General features: G+C 39.9%; 3 protein-coding genes across 5 annotated transcripts in view; 2 read left to right on the top strand and 1 right to left on the bottom strand.

Moving 5' to 3' along the window:
• The window catches only part of aldh3b1 (aldehyde dehydrogenase 3 family, member B1), a 9,349-nt gene extending 5,237 nt beyond the window's left edge, over window positions 1-4,112 (top strand). For both annotated transcript variants that reach the window (XM_016662662.1, XM_007575616.2), the window contains exons 6-10: window positions 286-367; window positions 1,523-1,915; window positions 2,867-3,033; window positions 3,116-3,215; window positions 3,813-4,112. In XM_016662662.1, coding sequence (XP_016518148.1) covers window positions 286-367; window positions 1,523-1,915; window positions 2,867-3,033; window positions 3,116-3,215; window positions 3,813-4,000 — 930 coding nt within the window. In that variant the 3' untranslated portion in view covers window positions 4,001-4,112. The remainder of the gene's footprint in view (window positions 1-285; window positions 368-1,522; window positions 1,916-2,866; window positions 3,034-3,115; window positions 3,216-3,812) is intronic.
• Window positions 4,113-5,416: 1,304 nt separating this feature from the next.
• Window positions 5,417-10,508, bottom strand: clpp (caseinolytic mitochondrial matrix peptidase proteolytic subunit). The gene is made up of 7 exons (XM_007575615.2): window positions 10,419-10,508; window positions 8,718-8,819; window positions 8,402-8,473; window positions 8,225-8,321; window positions 7,652-7,839; window positions 7,455-7,560; window positions 5,417-6,020 (listed from the first exon to the last, which is right to left on the bottom strand). Exons 1-7 carry the CDS (start codon window positions 10,428-10,430, stop codon window positions 5,788-5,790), a joined length of 810 nt encoding a protein of 269 aa, XP_007575677.1. The 5' UTR covers window positions 10,431-10,508; the 3' UTR covers window positions 5,417-5,787.
• LOC103154361 (guanine nucleotide-binding protein G(I)/G(S)/G(O) subunit gamma-5-like) lies at window positions 10,417-17,546 on the top strand. Of its 2 annotated transcripts, XM_016662663.1 has the most exons (4): window positions 10,417-10,505; window positions 12,037-12,131; window positions 15,799-15,925; window positions 16,296-17,546. In XM_016662663.1, the coding sequence occupies exons 2-3, from the start codon at window positions 12,039-12,041 to the stop codon at window positions 15,922-15,924; spliced, it is 219 nt and encodes a 72-aa protein (XP_016518149.1). In that variant the 5' UTR covers window positions 10,417-10,505; window positions 12,037-12,038; the 3' UTR covers window position 15,925; window positions 16,296-17,546. The 2 variants fall into 2 exon arrangements, with proteins under 2 accessions (XP_016518149.1, XP_007575675.1); XM_007575613.2 differs by lacking the exon at window positions 10,417-10,505 and having other exon boundaries at window positions 11,772-12,131.
• The last annotated feature ends 2,661 nt before the right edge of the window (window positions 17,547-20,207 follow it).

The raw sequence follows: 20,207 nt of genomic DNA, 5'->3' as shown, positions 1-20,207 counted from the left end.
TGTCAGCTCCATGTCAGCTCCATGTCAGCTTCATGTCAGTTTCATGTCAGCTCCATGTCAGCTCCATGTCAGCTTCATGTCAGTTTCATGTCAGCTCCATGTCAGCTTCATGTCAGCTTCATGTCAGCTCCATGTCAGCTTCATGTCAGTTTCATGTCAGTTTCATGTCAGCTCCATGTCAGTTTCATGTCAGCTCCATGTCAGCTTCATGTCAGTTTCATGTCAGTTTCATGTCAGCTTCATGTCACCTCGTTCTCTGCCCTCACTGTGCTGCTGCTTCCTCAGGACTGCTATGCGGTTGTTCGTGGGGGAGCAGAGGAGACCAAGGCTCTGCTGCAGAACCGATTTGACCACATCTTCTACACAGGTAGAAGCCCTGTGGAACTCCACATCTGCTGCGCTGAACCAAAAACATGCAGGACCAGGTTGCACGGTGTTTACAGGTGTACATCTGATGGTTGCTGATTTGTTGGAAAGATGAGTCACCTGACATGTGAAGCCATGAGAATATGTGAGAACAGACATGGTGGACTTCATGGAAACCATTTGATTTCCTGGTACAGACGTGGCTTTGAAGAGTCTGACTGAGGTTTTACCGTCCCATAATCCTCTACTGCTGCCGAGGTTATTAGTGTAGCACATTGCACTTCAATGTGCTTTACACCATAAAATCACCATACAATAACCAGTTATGAAACTGCAATGCACATTACATTTTGTTAAATGCCATCATCAAAGTCATCAAGGCTAGTCATCATCAAGTATGTTATTATGAGTCAAAAGCAACTCTAAACAGGCCATTTAATGTTTCAGCTGTTGTGCAGTTATAATGCTACGCACTCATCAAAAACATACCTGGAGTGTTGGCATGATTCTTTCATGCATGTTTGACAAATCATTTCATCTCCATGGCCACCATCCAGCTGTTAAAACGCCTGAGTGGACCGAGCCCTGCCTTTGAGACACAGCTCCTCCTCAGAGTTTCCAAGATTTTGAGTTTCCACCTCACAGAACAGCCCTTCACCATGACTCCCCCCACTCAGCTCCTTCAGATTAGTGGCAGGAATTAGCAAACACCTGGTGGAACTGTGGATCTGCTGAGCTCATTATAGAAGCTACTTCTCAGAGTAACGCTGGTAAAATGTTGTTAAAGGGTTAATAGTGGAGCCATGTTGTAATGACTTCCTGAAGGCGGAGTTTCATAAAGAGACAGGAGTTTTTAAAGAGACAGAGGCCCAATTTCAAGGCATTAAATTACACAGTCACATTTTTTAAGTCCTATTTTGATCTTTTTTTATTACAATTAAAGATAACATAGTTGCTTAACTGTGCTATGAGTTGATACTCTCTGCCCCTTTAAATGATCCTCCTAGCCTGGAAAAAGGTCACCTCATATGCATTCTTGCAAAATATGTCATTGATGTGCATGATGAATGTCTAAGTTCAGTCCTTTTACCATTTCACATGAAAACGTTGCAGCTCTTTCCTCTGTGACCTCTGACACTGAAGCTCCTGCCTTCAGGTTCCCAAGCGGTGGCTCGCAGCGTGGTCCAGGCCGCCTCCGTTCACCTGACGCCCGTAACGTTGGAACTGGGCGGTAAGTGTCCCTGCCTCATATACGGCCGGATAAACATCCAAGCTGCGGCCCACCGCCTGGTGTGGGCCAAGTACTTCAACGCGGGCCAGAGCTGTGTGGCTCCAGACTACGTGCTGTGCACCAAGGCCACCCGGGACGCCCTGGTGCCCGCCCTGACTAACGTGTTGGAGGAGTTCTACGGGAAGGAGCCGCAGAAGAGTCCGGACCTGTCCCGCATCGTGTCTGCTCGCCACTTCACTCGCCTCATGAAGCTGCTGGAGAAGACCAAGGGCAAGGTCGTTATTGGAGGACAGAGCGACGAGGATGATAAATACATAGGTGGGTCTTTAACTAGACTTTGGAGAACAATATTAAACATCCAACTAATCAGGAGCTGCTGCTGATAAATCATTTCCAAACATTTATTCATATCAAAGCGTCTGGTTCAAAGGTTCAACTTGTATACTGTGTATATTCATCACACACAAAGTTATACATGTCAGTTTCTTGGGAATTTAGTAGGTTATACTAAGAATGCACCAATTTCAGTTTTCAAGCCGATCACTGATCTTTAACCAGATTTTGGCCGATACCGTTTATATTTTCTGAAATGTTGCTAAAATAAAGCAAGAAAGTCGCTGAGCTGGTAACAATGGGCTGCCTGCTGGTAACTGTGGTTGATGTTTAGACTAGGTAGATAAGACCAGCTTGACATGTAAATGCGATCACCAAAATGAAGGAAGTCGGGGCTGATTTATGGGTGCTCCCCTATGTTACACTGAACAGCAGTCAGCACATGTGGCGTAGCATTGAGGAGGTCAGGAAGCCAGGCTGACCTTCAGCTCGTCTGCATCGTTGGTTCTGGTGTCTCATCTCCTTTTGATGACAGGCCACAGATTCTGATTCTTCATCAGAATTCTGTTTGATTGGTTTGATGTAATGTTACATTTTTAGAAAACTTTAATTTTGAATTTTTGTCAGCGATAAGCCATGATCATAAACATTATGATTATGGCTTAAATAAACGCAATAAATATATCACTCTGCATGTAATAAACATAATGGATATTAAATTTATGATTTAAAATGGCTAGTTAAATATTTTTTTAAATTATATTCCAGTTTCTTTGAATGTATTCTGAGTTATTGAGATACAATTTTGTAGTAAAACTGAGTAACTTTTGAAAGAGAACATTTTTTGGTCATTACATCATTTTCAGGTCTGCCTAAATTCAAACTTAACACTCAAAGATAATGTATTGTAAAGTTTTCCATGCGTGTGTCTTCCAGCGCCCACGGTGCTGGTGGATGTAGAGGAAGATGATGTCCTGATGGGGGAGGAGATCTTCGGCCCCATCCTGCCCATCCTGACTGTGGAGGAACTGGAGAAGAGCATTGAGTTGGTGAATCGCAAGGAGAAGCCGCTGGCGCTCTACGTGTTCTCTGATGAATCCTCTGTAAGGACCAGAACTCTGCTGGCTGCTTGCTCAAAGCTGGAAGCCCAGAGCTGTGAGGATCACCATGTTGTTGCTCTCTAAGGTGGTGAAGACGACGATGGAGAATACCAGCAGTGGAGGCTTCTGCTCCAACGACGGCATCGTTCACATGACCCTGCCCGGGCTGCCCTTTGGGGGCGTAGGTAGGTGTACATACTTACTCCATGTTTTCTCTTCAGGTCACAAACTATGAGTCATTTCTCTCTTATTTTCCATAAATGTAGAAAATTCCATTCAAGAACAAACTGGTTGAGATGTTCCTTTGTTCTAAAACTTCAAAGTAAGAAAGAAGATTTTGTTACTGTTTTAATCAGGATTTGGTTGAAGTACCAAAACAATTATATATTTTGTATTGATAAAACTTGATGAGCCACGCTTTTTTTGAAGGTATTTTATTTAGCAGGAGTGAATATAATGTTGTGTTTTAGATGGTGGAGGTTGCTGACCCCGGGGTCAGCTGGGCAGCCATGTTTTGGTCGGTTGACAGTTTGGCCACAGTTCTTCCTCAGAGCAGCACGTTCACTGGATTGATTGACAGCACCACGGGTTGTTTTTGACTGGGAACGGTGCACTAGGCGCTCGATCTTCTCATAGATTATCTGTCTCATGTTATGTTGTCAGGACGTGGTGACAGTTTTAACAAACGTGTAAAACACATATTTTTATAAAAGTTCTGTACTGGAGCTTTAATAATTTGTGCATATCTAACCTGCAGTGCGTTTATCTTCCCGCCCATCCAGGGGCCAGCGGCTGGGGCTCCTACCACGGCCGCTGGGGCTTCGAGACGTTTAGCCACCGGCGTGCCTGCATGCTGCGCGGCTGGGCGCTGGAGAGACTCAACGGCCTGCGCTACCCGCCTTACAGTGATGACAAGCTGAAGTGGCTGCGCTGGACCACGTCTGCACACAGCACCTGCTCTCTCATGTGATGCGCCTCTCAAAGGCAGCCTGATGAAGATGGATGTGAGAATTTAAGACAAATAGAAACTTTTTACACTGAAACAACTTAGGAGGAAAATAAAGTGTTTTTGCAACATTTTGGAAGGTTATGGGTGTTTTTGTATAAATTAATATTACTTCTTTTGAAAGGTGTAAACCTTTCCACGTTTTACTACCTATATTTTTACGATTAATTTTTGCTGAGATCCTTTCTTTGAAAATACTGCTACACTGTTATCATTTATGGCATTGTCTTTGTGAAACTATAAACATTTGTCCCTTTAGTCAGAATAATGTAAATAAAATTGATTTTTTTTCTTTCTTTTTTTTCTTTGCTTATGTTGCAAAACAGAGAAATCCATCAGTTAAGTCAGACTTTTCTGCAAGGATTTCACACGACAGTCCTCTCCAGGCTGTGGTTCTCCCTGTTGCTGGTTCACCTTTCCTGGGACACTTCTGCCTTCCACACAATTTTCTGTTAGTACGCTTTGGATACAGAACTCTGTGAACAGCCAGCTTCTTCAGCAATGACTTTGATTGTTTCCTGGACATCTGTCCAGTCCTACTGACCCAGAGTGAGAGACTCAGGAAACCTCAGCAGGTGTTCAGATTTCAATTACTGATTAGGATGTGACATCACGAGTTTTCACTCATTACCTTTTTTCACAATATTCTGATTTTCTGTAAGAAAGTTTTTGAGTTTTCATCATCTGTAAGTCACAATCATCAAAACTCCAAGAAACAAGGAATGTCACTCTGTGTGTGATGATTCTATATAATATATGAGATTCACTTTGAGATGATGGGCAAGAAATATTGCAATTTTATGCAATATTCACATTTTTTTTAGATGCAGGATAAATTGAGTATTACACTACAGAAGAGCAATATGCTTCACAAAGGAAATATGATAAAAGTGTTTGTTCTTTGGGAGTATTTTGTGGTCAGAACCAAGACACTGCAGGAAACACCAGAAGTCATCCAGCTGCCTTCAGTTTAATCACTGAATGATCATATCATCGTATCAAGACTAAAAACAAACTGAAAGCTGAACTGATATGTTCCAAGTTCAGCTACATCTATTTTCTCTAATTCAGAAATATTCATGTAGAAAAGCTAAAGTTGAGTCACGTTTAATTGTGTTTGAGTCATTATGAAGCATCTGCTACCTGGAGGAGGTCTGGTTATTTATTTCATTCGAGATTTTTTTCTATTCATCGCTGCAAATGGATCACATTTCTCCAAAAATGGAAAAGGAAACGGTGACTGAATATGCAAATGTATTACAATAAAATATGATTTTAAGAAGTAACAAAAACTGTAAGAGTTTTAAAGACCCTACAAAGATTATAAGAGTGTTTTCAGTCAGCAGGGTTCAGAGTCATGGATGGATCAAGCAGAGACACTTTGTGGTCAAACTAATGGTCTTTATTAGAAATCTGAATAACAAAGGTTTCCACTCCTGAAGGGATTTTTGGTAGCCATCTTTGTGAAACTCTTGCACACTTCAGGAAGCTCATTAATTGTTTTGTTTGTTTTTTCATATACTTTAACGAAAGACTTGATTTGTACCAGACTTGATGAAGAGACTGTAAGCAAGGTGAAAAGGTACTGCTGACGCCTACAGTCAGTCTGGATTATATGGGATTTATTTCATTCACTGGATGAATGAAGTTCTGCTTCTTTCAAAGTATGAGCCTGAGCTACTCAGCAGAGCATCCATGGTGGAGAACAGAGACCTAGTAAAAAAAGAGAGAGGCTGGGTTTTGCTCTCAGTTCAGGGTTCTGGTTTGTATGAGGAGGGGGAGCTGGTACCAGGCAGGGCCTGATCTGGGCCAGCAGACTCCAGCTGTGGGGAGGGACTGGGGGATGCTGCTGCTGCTGGTTCCTTCTGGACCAGCTCCGGCTCATCCTGGCCTGCCTGCGGGGGATGCACCAGAACCCGGTCAATCAGCCCAAAGTCCTGAGCCTCCATGGGGCTCATGTAGCGGTCCCTCTCCATCACACTCTCTGAAAGGTGGAAAGAAAACAGCCTCTGTTTACATCAGCCCAGTGAAAACCTGAACTCAAACCTTCACTCAGGTTCTTGTCACACTTTCAGCTGACAGGGTCACTTCAGCATCCATCAGGACCATCCTGTACTAAACTGGCAGATCAATGAGTTGCAAATTTTATTTGCAAACTTCTAAATCATTTCTCCTCCGCTTCCTAACAATCTTCTCAAAAGAGAAGCATGAAGGAGTTAATTGGAGGACTGCCAAGACTTTTTAATTCAGATTCCCCATATGTCCTCAAATGCATCATCCTCCAGGAAAATCACAAATACCAGTTCATGGCTGTTCACAGAAGCAAAAACATGGAATATTCTGTTAGACAGAAGGGGACAGACCGCCTAACTCCACACAGAGACAGCAGCTGCAAAGAAATCATTGTCATTGAAACAATTTACTAAATGAGATTATAACATGGTCTAGTTATAAAATGTTTGCAAATTTGCACATTTGTGGTTATTTAATAAGCAGATTTGCACTCATTATTGATTAAGGCAAAGTAACTGTTTTATGAACCATCTGTTGGTTTGTAGTTTGGTTTGCATGGTTTTAGTGAGATCTGAATAATGACTTATCACACATGTATTTAATGAAATATTAAACTGGCTTTTCACCACTTCACAATTGTTAAATCATACTTGATTTAACAGATTTTGCAGGTGGAAATGAGCATTGTGTGCTAACCTTGTACCATAAATTGTTTTACATTATCTCTGTGTAAATAAATAAACAGTAATATGACATGGTAGGGAAGTTTGTCATGTTCTATCTAAATTTTTGCAAACATCACAGAGATTTTATTCATTCATTTTCATACGCCATACTCCCTGGTGGGATTGCAAGGGCTGCTGGTGTCTATCTTCAGAGGGTATTGGACGAGAGGCGGGGTCACCCTGGACAGGCCATCAGTCCATCGCAGGGCAACACAGAGACAGACAAGACAAACAATCATGCACACGCGCGCGCGCACACACATACACACGCGCACACGCACACGCACACCTAAGGATAATTTAGAGAGAACAATTAACCTGACAGTGATGTTTTTGGACCGTGGGAGGAAGCCAGAGCATCCACAGGGAGAACATGGAAACTCAATGCACAATCATGGGATCACAACCTTCTTGGTGCAAGGCAACAGTGCTACTAATTGTGCCACTGTTCAGGCCAGATTTTATTCAGTTAATCAATTTATGAAAGAACAAGTTTAATTTATCTTGCAAGAAACAAGCCTTTAGTTCCATTGAGTAATTTCATCTCTATTTTCACTATTATAGTGTTTACAGTCTCCACAGTCTGTTACTGGCTACATTCAGTGTAGAGTACCCCCCCCCTTCACCTAAAAGCCTTTATTTCTTCAGGTTCACATCTTCACTAAGCCTCACTAACCTACCTATGGTGTCCAGTGGCTGGCCTGTGTGCTTTGCGTAGATGTTGTTGATTTGTCTCTTCAGCTTCAGGATTTCCTCAGCCTGGATGGCGATGTCTGTGGCCTGGCCCTGGAAACACAGCACTCTGTTAGCTCCATCTTTATTCTAGGTGTCAACTCTCCAGATCTTAGCTCTGATGGGTCTAAACTGGACTGCTTACCCTGGCCCCACCTGAAGGCTGGTGCACCATGATGCGGGCGTTGGGCAGCGAATGCCTCATACCAGTCGTACCTGCAGCCAGGAGAAGGCTGCCCATGCTGGCTGCCTGGCCAACGCACCAGGTAGAGATGGGATTAAGGATATACTGCATGGTGTCATAAATGGCCAGGCCTGCTGTCACCACCCCGCCTTGACAGAAGAGGGAGTATAGGTCAAGATTTAGGACTGACCAGGAAATCCTTCAACACAAACACATTCAGAAAAAGCATGGTGTAGGAATGTGAGCAGCTAAAAATGAAAGTAGACACAGCTGAATAACAGTAGCAATAAGTTTTAAATTTTTTATGAACGCATGTCATTAATATCAATGTGAACTAACGGTGGAGCTGACAGACGAGCTAGTTGTGAGTTAACAATGAGCTAATACTGAGCTAAAAATGGCACTATCAGCGAGATGACAGTGAGCCAATAATGGAGCTAACTGTGAGTTAACAGTGAGCTAATAATGAGCTAATAGTGTAGCTACAAGTGAGGTAACAGTGAGCTAATACTGAGCTAACAGTAAAGCTCCTACCTGGACTGTTGATGTACATGTGGATGGGCTTGTTGTTGCTTTCTGACTGGAGGAAGAGCAGCTGGGCGATGACCAGGCTGGCTATGTTGTCATCAATCTGAGCAATGTAAAAAAGATACTTGATGACAAATTCCTATGAAAATGTCTTCATATTTTCACCATTACCGTAACACTTACAGGACCCATCACACAAATGATTCTTTCTCTCAGGAGGCGAGAGTAGATGTCGTACGCCCGTTCTCCTCTGCCCTAAAACACAGTTAAGTGCTTTTAACGACTTTATCATTGCAACATGTACAACAAACTATTCTGGATATGTTAATTGAGACATTAATTATACAAAACATTTACATAAAATCCCCCAACACTGCAGCACATTTTCAACAAAAGGACTGAAAAAGAGGCCAAGTCAAAGTTAAAAGAAAGTGTCAAAATCCCACAGTGAAGACCACTTTGTTGTGCATTGTGGGTAATCCTTAGTCAGGCTACTCACCGTCTGCTCCACCACTATAGGGATGAGAGGACTCCTCCACACCGGACTGTGGTGGAAAGACCTGCTGACCTTCACAGTCAGACCCCCGATGTTCAACACCCTCTGTCAGGTAGAAAACAAGTTTTCATCTTAAGCATGAATAAATACAAAATGAAGATTTAGATTAAAAATGTTAATTTCAACCAATAAGTTTGTTTCAGAAAGGAAATGAGATGGACATCTTTAAAAATAATTCCTCAATGTAAAAGGAGAGTCCATCTGGAAAGCAGTAATTTAGCTATTTCCATCTTCCAGTTAACATTAATAAAGTGATTCTCAATATTCAATAGAAAAAAAAGACAGCATTTAAACCCTTCTTATAACCCAGCAGCTGTACCGGGTTTCCTCTGCTATTCTGATTATGCTTGAGAATAAAGTCGGGCTTTGGCTAGGCCACTCAAAGGATATTTTAAACTTGATCTGCCAGGGGTCTGGACCATTTTGGGCTTATAATAACATTATGTGATGTTTGTGGCTCTAAGTGAAGTTTAGTTAGCTGAACAACGCACAAAAATGGAATAAAGGTTGAAGTCCACTGAACATTTTATTTAGTAAAGAAAGTCACTTCATTTCCTGGCAAGTCAACACAGAGCAGCCACTGCTACAGAAACAGAAGATAAAAACAGATTGAAGCTGTTTAATGGTGATGATTGGATGAAAGCAACATACGGGATGAATGCTGGATTTTGATTGGTCAAGCCGATATTTCTGCATCTCCCATCATCTGGTGCTAGAGATGGTGGGAGATGTAGAGGCGGACATTTTCTCCTTCCATCAGTCTAATGTAATTTGTACATCATTTTTTGTTTTGATAATGAAAGTTTGATAATCTCAGTTTGATCATCCAGCAAACAGGTAAAAACTACAACAAAATATTACATTCTGATTAATTAAAAACTGTTTTTCATTTAGAAGTGGATGTTTAACTAATGATGTGAAATTGCAGCAGATGGATGTGGATGTGACCAGCCAGTCTGATCCAGTCCATGCAAGTGACCTGCACGCCTGGTTGGTTACGGTATTGAAAAACAAAACAAAATAACCAAACAATTCATTCATATTATTTTGCTCTCAACTGCTTTTCATTTCTGATTTAACAATTCACATTAGAAGTGTTGAATCAGAAACAATTCTGATTTAGCAATCAGAACATTTACACCGCAATATAAATTGTTAAATCATATTAACAATTGAAAGTAATGGACCAGCTTTCAGAAACTAAATCAGAGCTATGAGAAAACACGGGCATAATGTTTCTCGACTTGATCTGAAAAATAGAGCTTCCAATTACTGCAGTCATTTTTAGAGGTCTGCTAAGAAGTAAGAATATTCATATTTTCAATAATAAAAAAAACAGGTTTTGTAGCATATTTGCTGACCGAACATCAGACTTCTTCTCAGTTCTGAACGTAATCAGGATGCTGCGGCTGTCCTGTTGTCCAGACAACAAACCGTGGAGAACAGACACTGCTGCTTTTGCTGCTCAGCTGAGACTGATGGACAGGTCTGGAAGCGGCTGCCTCCTTAAACCAGCACTGCGGTTAAACCAGCTGCCATGCTGCCATGAAGGCGAAGCAACAGCAACAGCTTGACGTGAGCCGTGTTCAGTGGCGCAGCTGTACCCGACACATTGCTGGAACACAAACTGGGTTCTGTACTCACTCGTAACAGCATTCTGGAAGTGTTTTCCAGGTGTAGCCGCCTCTACCTGACCCTGCTACACCGGAACCTATTCTTACTCGACCTTTGGTGAGCTCTTTCATCATTTCCGTCTTCTACAGTATTGCTTTGTCGCCACCGTGTGGTGTGAATAGATTCAGTCAGGTCTGGTGGCCTTTCTTTTTCTCTCTCTTTCTATATTTTTTTTCTCTTTCTCGCTCTCTGGTTTTCTTTTTCGTCTTCTTTTATAGAGTTTTACCGAGAACTTGCTTGCATCATAAGCAAGCAAGTTCATTTTGACTGAGATGATATAAGCTAATGATGGTGTTATAAAACAGTTGAGAATTTTAACTAATCAGAGAAATGCACCGAAACATTTTAGAATACCTGAATTTGCATAAAATGATGTATTTTTGTCTGCCGAATAACTTCATTTTAAAATATGAAATCAGATAGTTCTTTAGTGGACTTGAGTAATTTCTTGTATGACTAATTTTGACTTTACTTGAGCAAATATTTGTTGAAGTAGTGCAAATCATATTGTTTGCTCTACTCACCTCTGGATTGAGCTATAACTGCTATGGAGCTTATCAGATTTTTGTGAACTATTGTATGAAAACATCTTTGCTCATCTGGGTATCTTATCATTCTGACCTACAGTGCCTATAAAATGTATCCACTTTGTTGGATTTTTTTTACCTTTTCTTTTTTAAACAATCATTTTGTGATGAAAATTAACAACAACAACAACAAAATCTTTAATGATGAATTGAAAACAGATTTATTTAATTAAATTAATAGTCCCCCACAACCCCACCTGTGGCAATTTTTAGTTAATGCACCTCTGCCTGCAGTTACTAGATAACATCTACTTTTCACCAACACTGTGTGAGTGGAAGACAACAAACAGAACAACAAACAAACAAAACAAATGAGGAATTAATTCATATAGACAAGAAAATTTGATTCATAATTTCATGTTTTGTTTTCTTGATGAAAAAGTGTGTCAGAATCAAATATTTAATTAAATTTTAAGGTGTTTTAAGGTGACTTTGAGGCAAATAATGCAATCATGTTTGTTATAGTGTAAAAATGAAATCAATGAGGCTGCAGCACACTCCCAGTTAGCTAAAATAGGCTAAAGACTCAATCATCTGTTTAGAAATGTTTTTGATTGAAAAAAATACCCCACAGAAATGAAGGATTTTCAGCTATTGCTCTTATCCCAGTGGCATTATTTCATGACTATAGTTAAGTTGGCAACTAGACAAAAATATCCATCCATTTGCTTTTTTTTTCTTTTTTTTTTTTTTTTTTTACTCATGGTTATCATGTCATGAGACATAAAAGATAACCTTATGATAACTTTTAAAAAAGTAATCTTAATAAGAAATACATTGTTTATTTCATATGAATAGGGTTAAAGTATTAAATTTAGCAATGAATTTCCTATATAAATAAATGAAATCATTGATCATGTAATTTAGACGGGGATAGCCTTCAGATAGGTTTTATTTTGAAAAATTCTACCGGAAGTCCCACAGCTCTCCTACAGTTAGGACTTGGCTCATATGGGTGCAGTTGCCAAGTTTCTATAACTTTCTCTGTTTCTTGAACGCAGTCATGTCGAACAACAGCGCGGCCAACAGCAGTTTAGTCATCGCCCAGAAGGCAGTGAAGCAGCTGCGGCTGGAAGCTAGCGTCCGGCGGATAAAGGTAAGAAAGTCCCGCTTAAGATTTGACTGTGCGCGTGACTCCCGCTCTGGAGCGCATCTTCAGCGAACTTCGGTGCGCGTGATGCTTGTTATTAATCTGGGGATATTTAATATCAGCGTCACTGACTTTTTAAAGTAATTTTACTATAAGTTTTAGTGCCGTCTTAAAACTTATTTTATAAAATTTTAAATGTATGGATGCTATAGATGGATGTTTATGTTAATTTAAAAGTAGATGCAATATAACACAAATACTTTTCCGTAACCGAGTTGAACATCCCACGTATGCGTTCAAAATTACATCTCATTATTTACATTGCAAAGTAATGGGAAAGCGGTATTACTGTATTATTTCTAGGAAATGGCTGCTACAGACAGTTTCCTCTGGGAGTTGAGCACAGTGATAGCTTTGTTGATTGTGCTGCTGTGTGACTGCTGGGATTGTTGGCGGGATACTTATTTTAGAACAGGGGTCAGGCTTGCTTTAAGTATGTGTCCCAAAGAGGGGTGGAAAGTGAGGGTGAAAAAAACAAAAATAAATCACAAGCGTTAGTTAGTCTGAAAATTTTAAGTTGCAGTCCGAATAGAAACTATACTCTGGAAACTTTGAATTGAAGCAAAAACAGTAACATTCTTGTTGAAAAGAGAACTAATAAAAATGTTATCAGCAAATGTATATAGCTTAACAGACAATAAAAACAGAAAATGAAATGGACCCCATCAGTACAGTACCTGGGACTGTGTGTAACAGTTTGTGGAACTTCCACTGCATCAACATCTCATCATTGAATGTACTGCTTTGGTTGAGAGGGTGAGTGTATTGCTTACATAATTAAGCAATTCCTAATTATTGAACAGTGACAACAAAATCACAGTTGTGTAATGAAGTGGCAATGCCAGATATGGTTTTACTTCAACTAAAGAGTGTACAGCAAAACAAACAAACAAACAAAAACCAACAAACAACTAACAATAAAAAAGGCTGATTGGTTAAGGGGCAGTTTGATGCTCCATAACCAGGTGTGACCTGGCAACAAGAATTTGACATTTTCAACAATTTCTAACTAAAGATGATTTCTAAATATGATAATACTTCATATATAATGCTAAATTAAATAGCACTATTATCATCATCACCACTGTTTTTCAAATAATGGAGCACCATCTCACAAAGATAAACTGGTTCAGAGACACACATCTGTGTGTACGATAAACTAATAGGTTAAACACACCATTCAGGCCGCTTGAGTTCACAACTAACATCAATTGTCAGTACGATTAAGCTTAAATCAAATTCAACTTTACATGTGTCCAGGTAATTTCCTGACCCACAACTCATAACAGGATTCAGTCTGCACAAACAAAAGAGGAAGAGAGGAGCAGTTAGAAGGGCAAGAACAGTAACAGACTAACCTTAACAAAAGTCAGAATGACTTAGCATTCCAGAGTACAGAGGAGATTTTGAGGGGCAAAACGGATACAGAGGGGACGATGTTCAGCAAGGGTTTATGTTCCAGGAGTAGGTCCAAGTGGTTCCTCAACAGAGTGTGGAGGAGCAGACAGCAGGGGACAACAGAGCTGCAGTGGACCACCGTGGAATGGGTGAACAACCAGAGAAAATCTGTCCTGAAGAGGGATGATGTGAAAAGCAACAAAACTTCACCCAGGGAGGCGCTGCGAGCACCAAGAAGAAACTGAAGCTAGGAAGCTGGAAGCTCAGATTAACTTAGGTGAAAATATGGTGCTTGACTCTACTGGAAGAGCTGATCATCAGGTAAAGTTAGGTCATTCAACAGATCCTAAAATCCCCACAGTCGGAAGAGATAATTACAGGCCGATGTGGAATCTGCAGCAGGAGAGCCACACCCTCCAGCAGAGATCCTCTGTTCACTCATATTCACTCCATTCTGTCCTTTAGATGAAATGATTTGCTGAGAGCATTTAAAGGGTCTTATTGGGCAAAGATATCAGTCAGGGCACAACAAAAGACAGTGAAGAAGGGAATCAAGAAGAGGAGTAGATCTGAAACCAATGAAAAGGCAAGAAGAAAATGAAAGGAGCTACAGAAATGTCTAGTGAGTACTGGTTGTGTTTTACATGCAACAGCAATCACCCGCTGTGTTCTTCTCATGGTCCGGTTCTATTAAAGAGTTACAAAACCACAGACTGGCCTGGCTGAAATCCCCTCAAAACTTAGTGAAAGATTGCTTTAATGAATAAAACCAAAGTTCAACTGTTTTTGGCCTTAATTGTAAAAGGCGTATTTGGCACTGAAGTAATACTCCAAAACAGGTGTTCACCAAGTCAGAGAAAGTTGTGGCAGCATCATGCTCTGGGGTGGGGTTTTTTCTGCTTTAGCCAATGTGGAGGAAACCATCAACAGTTTTTTTTATTGCAAACATTCAGGTTTGCAGTATAAGGTGTATTTTTGAAAGCTGAAAATTAAGAGGAATTTTTTTTTTAGCGTTGCCAATAGCCCACTGACTTCTGATAAAACCTAAGCCTATTAGAAGACCTGTAGGATGACCTGGACAGGGCTGGATAGGGCTGTCCACCTGCAGCTCTAACAGAGCTGGAGCATGTTAGCTATGAAGACGGACAAATGTTCCCAACTCAAGTTCTGCATACTGAAAGATGTACTTAAAAGGACTGGAGACTGTATGTACTCTAAAAAGTGCTTCAACAAATTATTAGTCTTAGTTGAAGCTGGACAACATGGCTGAAAAATGTGGCATGATAAAAAATGATGTCAATCTATATCTAGAATTATCAACAAGTTATTTTGTTTTAACTATCTGAAATCCTGCCACACTATGGGTATGACCTTTACCGTTTCATCCACTCTGTTTTGTATTTTTAAGCAGTTATGAAGGGAGGCAACCAAAGAGTGATGAGTTGATACCACCAGCCTTGCTTAGCTGCTGTGAAAAGCTGAGCGGCTAAAGCTTGTCCTCTGCCTACATTCCCCAGAATGCTGTGCGATTCTGGATCAGAGTTCAGTGAATATTCTATCTATTGGTATTGCTCACGTGCCTATTGTCATGTATAATAAGTTATTTATTGTCCAGCTGTAGTTTTAGTGTAGGGGCACTAATACTTTTTATGTCATTGCATCTTTTTTCTTGTTCGGCTGAATTGTCCCAAATATAATGTTGTATTCCATAAATGAGAATCTGCTTCGATGAGGCTCTTTTGTCAGATTAAAGCACCTTTTGAAAATAACATTAAAGCAGGTATTAAACTTACTTTCCATTAAGCCCCCAGTATGAAAAGATTTATTATGTACCTGATGCACAATTCTCACCTTAAATGCTGTGTTGTCCTTGGCTGTAAACAGAAATTCATGTTAATTAACAGAAACATCAGTCTGTGCAGAATTAATCTATACAATGTGTGAACTGGGTTATTGAAATCAATTAACTTTAATGAATATTCTAATTTATTGACAATGCACCAGACTAAAGGTGGGCAGATTTATTTTGAGCTACTTTTCTGACCTAAAATCCCTGGAGTTTTAACAAGTTGACGATTTATCTTCATGAACCCGGCTGAGGTACGAGTGAGGGTCCTGTCCCACACTGGGTCAGTTTTAATCACACATTCTTACCACCTGAGTGAATATTAATAATCAACAAACAGTCCTCTCTTGTATTTTCTGTATTGTCTAGGTTTCTCAGGCAGCTACAGAACTGAAGACCTTCTGTTTGCAAAATGCTCACAAAGACCCGCTGCTGACCGGGGTTCCCTCCAGTGATAACCCATTCAGGCCTCCCAAGTCATGTGTTCTGCTTTGAGGTGTGTGTGTGACGCTCTTTTCCACAAAGAAATATTATTCACACTTTCCTGAAATGTCTTGTTTTCTTCTCACATGATGTTTATTTGATACTTGGTTCACATCCTCGTTCCCTAAACGTCTCATTTGAAAATGTATTTCCTAAAAATCAAATAAAACATGATTCTGTCCAGGACCTTTTCATAGGTTTTGTGTTTTACTGTTACATGGAGATGTCATCTCTGACAAACATGTCATCCAGAATGGGACCACATGAAACATTTTATTCTAGTACAGCAGCAGATCTTTTTACAGTTTTAGAGGGCTTTTTTGTTTTAGGTGTCTTTGGAGATAATAACTTCACAAAAATGTCAATTCATCTTTTATCTGTAGGGCTGCGAAGGAGAGAGGAACAACCAAAGTTTCCTGTGGATTTTAGCAAAGTGTCACTGCCCTTGAAGATAAAGAAGACGACCCCACTGCTTGCAGCTGGTTTTCAGAAGGACTTTTTGACCACAAAAAAATGTTGCAGTGAAGCATAATCCCCCAAAATTATTTGCATTTCCAAAGCTTTTCCAGAATGAATCTAAAGTTAGATATTGAATTAGGCTCTACTCCTACAAGATTCCGAGACATAAAATACAATATTTTAACATGCTAGAATATTTTTGTTCACTTTGTGAGTTTATTATTCAGCAATAGTTACTTTAGTAGCATTTAAAGTACAGCAACAAATATTTATTTTCCTATTCAACGTTCTCAGTAATTTAATAGAGTTTGACATGCATTTAGCTAAACAAATGTTTTCTGATCTATTGTAAGCTTTACAGATTTGTCTCTTCATGGAAAGAGATATTTTGTTCACTTATTTTCTGTTGTATTTCAACTGCTTTTTAAATAGTTCTCTGCAATTGTAACATATTAATTCGCTGACTTATAAAGTGCTTTGAAACATCCAAAAAAAGAGACCAAAACACAAAACAATAAAATTGTTACATCGTTACAAGATCACACAGAGAACAAAATGTTAATAATGTTTCTACTGTCAACTAAGTAACAGCATTTGTTAATCATCACAAAATGTCAGATTTGAGTTGTAAATATGACATTGTCATGTTTTCAGGTGCAATGCCACCTGATAACTTTGCACTTGAACAGCAGCTTCACAATGAAACAGTCTGCTGGGCAATCATTTTATACACATTTTTTCAGCAGGAAAATGGAAACTGGTCAGAGTTGGTAGGTGATCGATAAAGCTAAATACAGGGGGAATGCTGGGAGAAAACCAGCTAACACTGCAAGCTGCTTAACACTGGGCCAGAGATTCATCTTCCAGCAGAAAAACAACCCTATATATACAGCCATAGCTACAATAAAACGGTTTAAATAAAAGCATATCCATGTGTTAGAATTGCACAAAGACTAGACCTAAATGCAATCGTGATTGTACCAAGGCCTGAATATTGATGTTTGCAGTCATTCCACCTAACATGAGTGAGCTTGAAACATTTTGCATACAACAGTTATCAATTTCTGTCCCAGATGTATGACGCTGGTACAGACATACAATAAAAGACTATTTGCAGAAAAATTCTGTTCTACAAAGTATTGTGTTACAAATAAATATGCACACCATGTTTTTCAGACCTGAATTTGTCAAGCATTTTGAAAGCCTATATCCTTTTTATTCCACTTAGCCATTATACATTGCTTCCTGTATAATAAATAATAAAGTCTATGGCTGTAAAATTATCAAACGTGAAGCATTTAGGAAAGAAACTGCTTAATACCAATTTTTATGAATAAGCAAATCTTAATGTATGATAAAAAAAGTACCTATAGATTTATTCTTAGAAATGTTGTTGAATTTATTTCATTTTAACTTAGTATTAAATGTTAAAGTGACTCAAAAATCTTCGATTAGTTACTTGTGTTTGCGTGCTACCATGATAAGCCCGGTAGGAGGCGCTGTTGAAGCAGCTCATCGGATTGATGGCTGTCCTGCCTCCAGTAGAGAGCACTGCTTGGTTGGACGTGAGCGGCGTCGACCTGCCTCTACTTCCAGATCGAAGATGGCGGTCTCTGTGTTCCGCGGCGTGCGGCTGCTCTCTATCGGAGACGCGAATGGAGACATACAGCGACATTCAGAGCAGCAGCCGCTGCGGCTAGAAGTGAAAACCTCACAAGATGCTGCCCTCATCAATCTCTCCAATGGTGAGTTGGACTGTTTGTTTCTAACAACTGCTCTCTGGAAGGTCGGCCTGATTGAACTGCTAATGCTCAGTGCTAATGTGGCCAGCGGTAGCTTTAGCCAACAAGGAGCTGTTCCATCTTGAGACCACCTCGTTTCCCTTTACTTGTCACGAGGGAACTAAAGAAAACTAAATATTTTGTAGCTTATTTGGGATTCTGAAGCCTGAACACATTGGGTTTAGGTACCATACAACGAAGTTCACTGCTTGGAATAACGCGGTCAAGAACATGTAGAGTAGTTTAACGATAAGGACGGTTGCTAAATAACGTGAACTAAAACATGCTAGTTAAACAATACCACTAGCCTAGATTTAACAGTGACGTGATAAGCTTACGTGGTTGCATCCATTTAACACCTTTGGTTTTGTTTATTTATATTTTGTCGTAATAGTGTAAGCTGTGTTTTTATAAGTCGGCATGAATCAGTTTTGTTCCCCTGGGAGCCGGGTAGGTAGGAGAGTGCTTAGCTTGAATTAGCCGCTTTGAACTGATTCGCAGCAGAGACCTGGATATATCACTTCTGACCCGCCACCGTGCTCTGCGGTCCGGGCGGCGCTTCGCACTGCGTGGCCTTTATCGGACCGTGGATTTAATGGCACACTCAAACTTTTTATAAGTAGTAGTTTTATGTTAAAGCTGTAGAGGCAGATTTGGTAGCGTAGTCACACTGGGCCCTCATTACTTATGCATTCATCTTTGTTCTCATTGGAACAATGGCTTCATCCCTTGCCCGCCACCTCATGCGTGCCGTGAAGGCAGCATCAGAGCTGCTCTGCACATTTTCCCACTTAATGTAATTCCCCTATTAAAAACAGCAACACACTGCGGCTGTCCAAGTTTACGGTTATGCAAAAAAGAAAAAAAAAGAAAAAGATTTTAAAAGGTATACTCAGCGCAACATTATTATTATTATGGCGAAAGCCAACGTCAATATATCTGTAGAAATAGACCTAAGATATATTGAAGTCGGTCAATTTAAAATACAATACAAAAGTAAAGGGAATATGAAATGGAGTATGAAAGTTTGAATACGGGAGGAGAACATGAAACCTGTTTGATTTCCATTAAAATAAGACGCAATGAATTTGTGGTGTAAAATGTTGAAAATCAATCCATTAATATATGTTTATTTTTGGTAAATTTCATTAAATAACTGCTTTTCTGTTTCTTGTGGATAAAGTGTCAATTATAAAACATTCTTGAATAAACTTAACAAAATAAATACTGACAAGTTGCATTTCTAGCTAAACTGAAGTAGTTGCATAACATGTTCCTATTTACATTTAATGTGTTAAAATTTAGCTTTTTACAACAATGGACCTTACCACAGGGGCCGCGTTTCATTGGCTAATGCCCAGCTACAGTAGTAAACATACTAATGTACATTGTGGACTAGCAGACCGGCAGAAAGTTTTTGCGTCAGGACTCGAAAAAGAATGGTTCTCCACTGTCAGTGGGGAATCTGTTCAGGCGATGTCAGGTATCCTGATCGTATTTGTGGAACTAAAATTCACAGATTTCCAAAATCTGAAACGGGATGCCTTGCTTGGATCAAAGCTTGTGCACGACCGCATTTGCAGCTCAACCGTCGTAGGTTCAAGAACAAAGGAGTGTGTGCTGGTGTAAGTATTATTGCTTTGCTTTCTTTGTGTTTAGTGAATGAAAAAAAGTCAATAATTAACACATCCATTATGAAAACCTTTTAGCTAAGTACAGCATAATGGCAGTACCGATACAACTTCTACACCTTGAAGCCTGTCTGTTATATGGTCTTACGTTAGCGGAACAGATCAATATGCAATGTGTACCGTATCTGACACACATTAATGATTTTATTTTACCTGAAAAGGCTTTTTTCTAAACTGTAATCGTGTTAGCCACGTTAGCACCGAGTACCGTGTATCAGGCTATGCACACTCAAACATTTGCTAACAACAGAAATCACTGATTTCGAAAGTAACCCTCAAAACCATGAATGTCCGACTTACCCAGCCTTGCAAGAACAATAGGCATCAGTGATCTTGTCCACAGCTATATTTATGCTGAGGGTGT

Source organism: Poecilia formosa, unplaced genomic scaffold (assembly GCF_000485575.1).
Source record: "Poecilia formosa unplaced genomic scaffold, Poecilia_formosa-5.1.2 Scaffold383, whole genome shotgun sequence".
Lineage (NCBI taxonomy): Eukaryota > Metazoa > Chordata > Actinopteri > Cyprinodontiformes > Poeciliidae > Poecilia > Poecilia formosa.
This window is presented reverse-complemented; position numbering and strand designations above follow the sequence as displayed.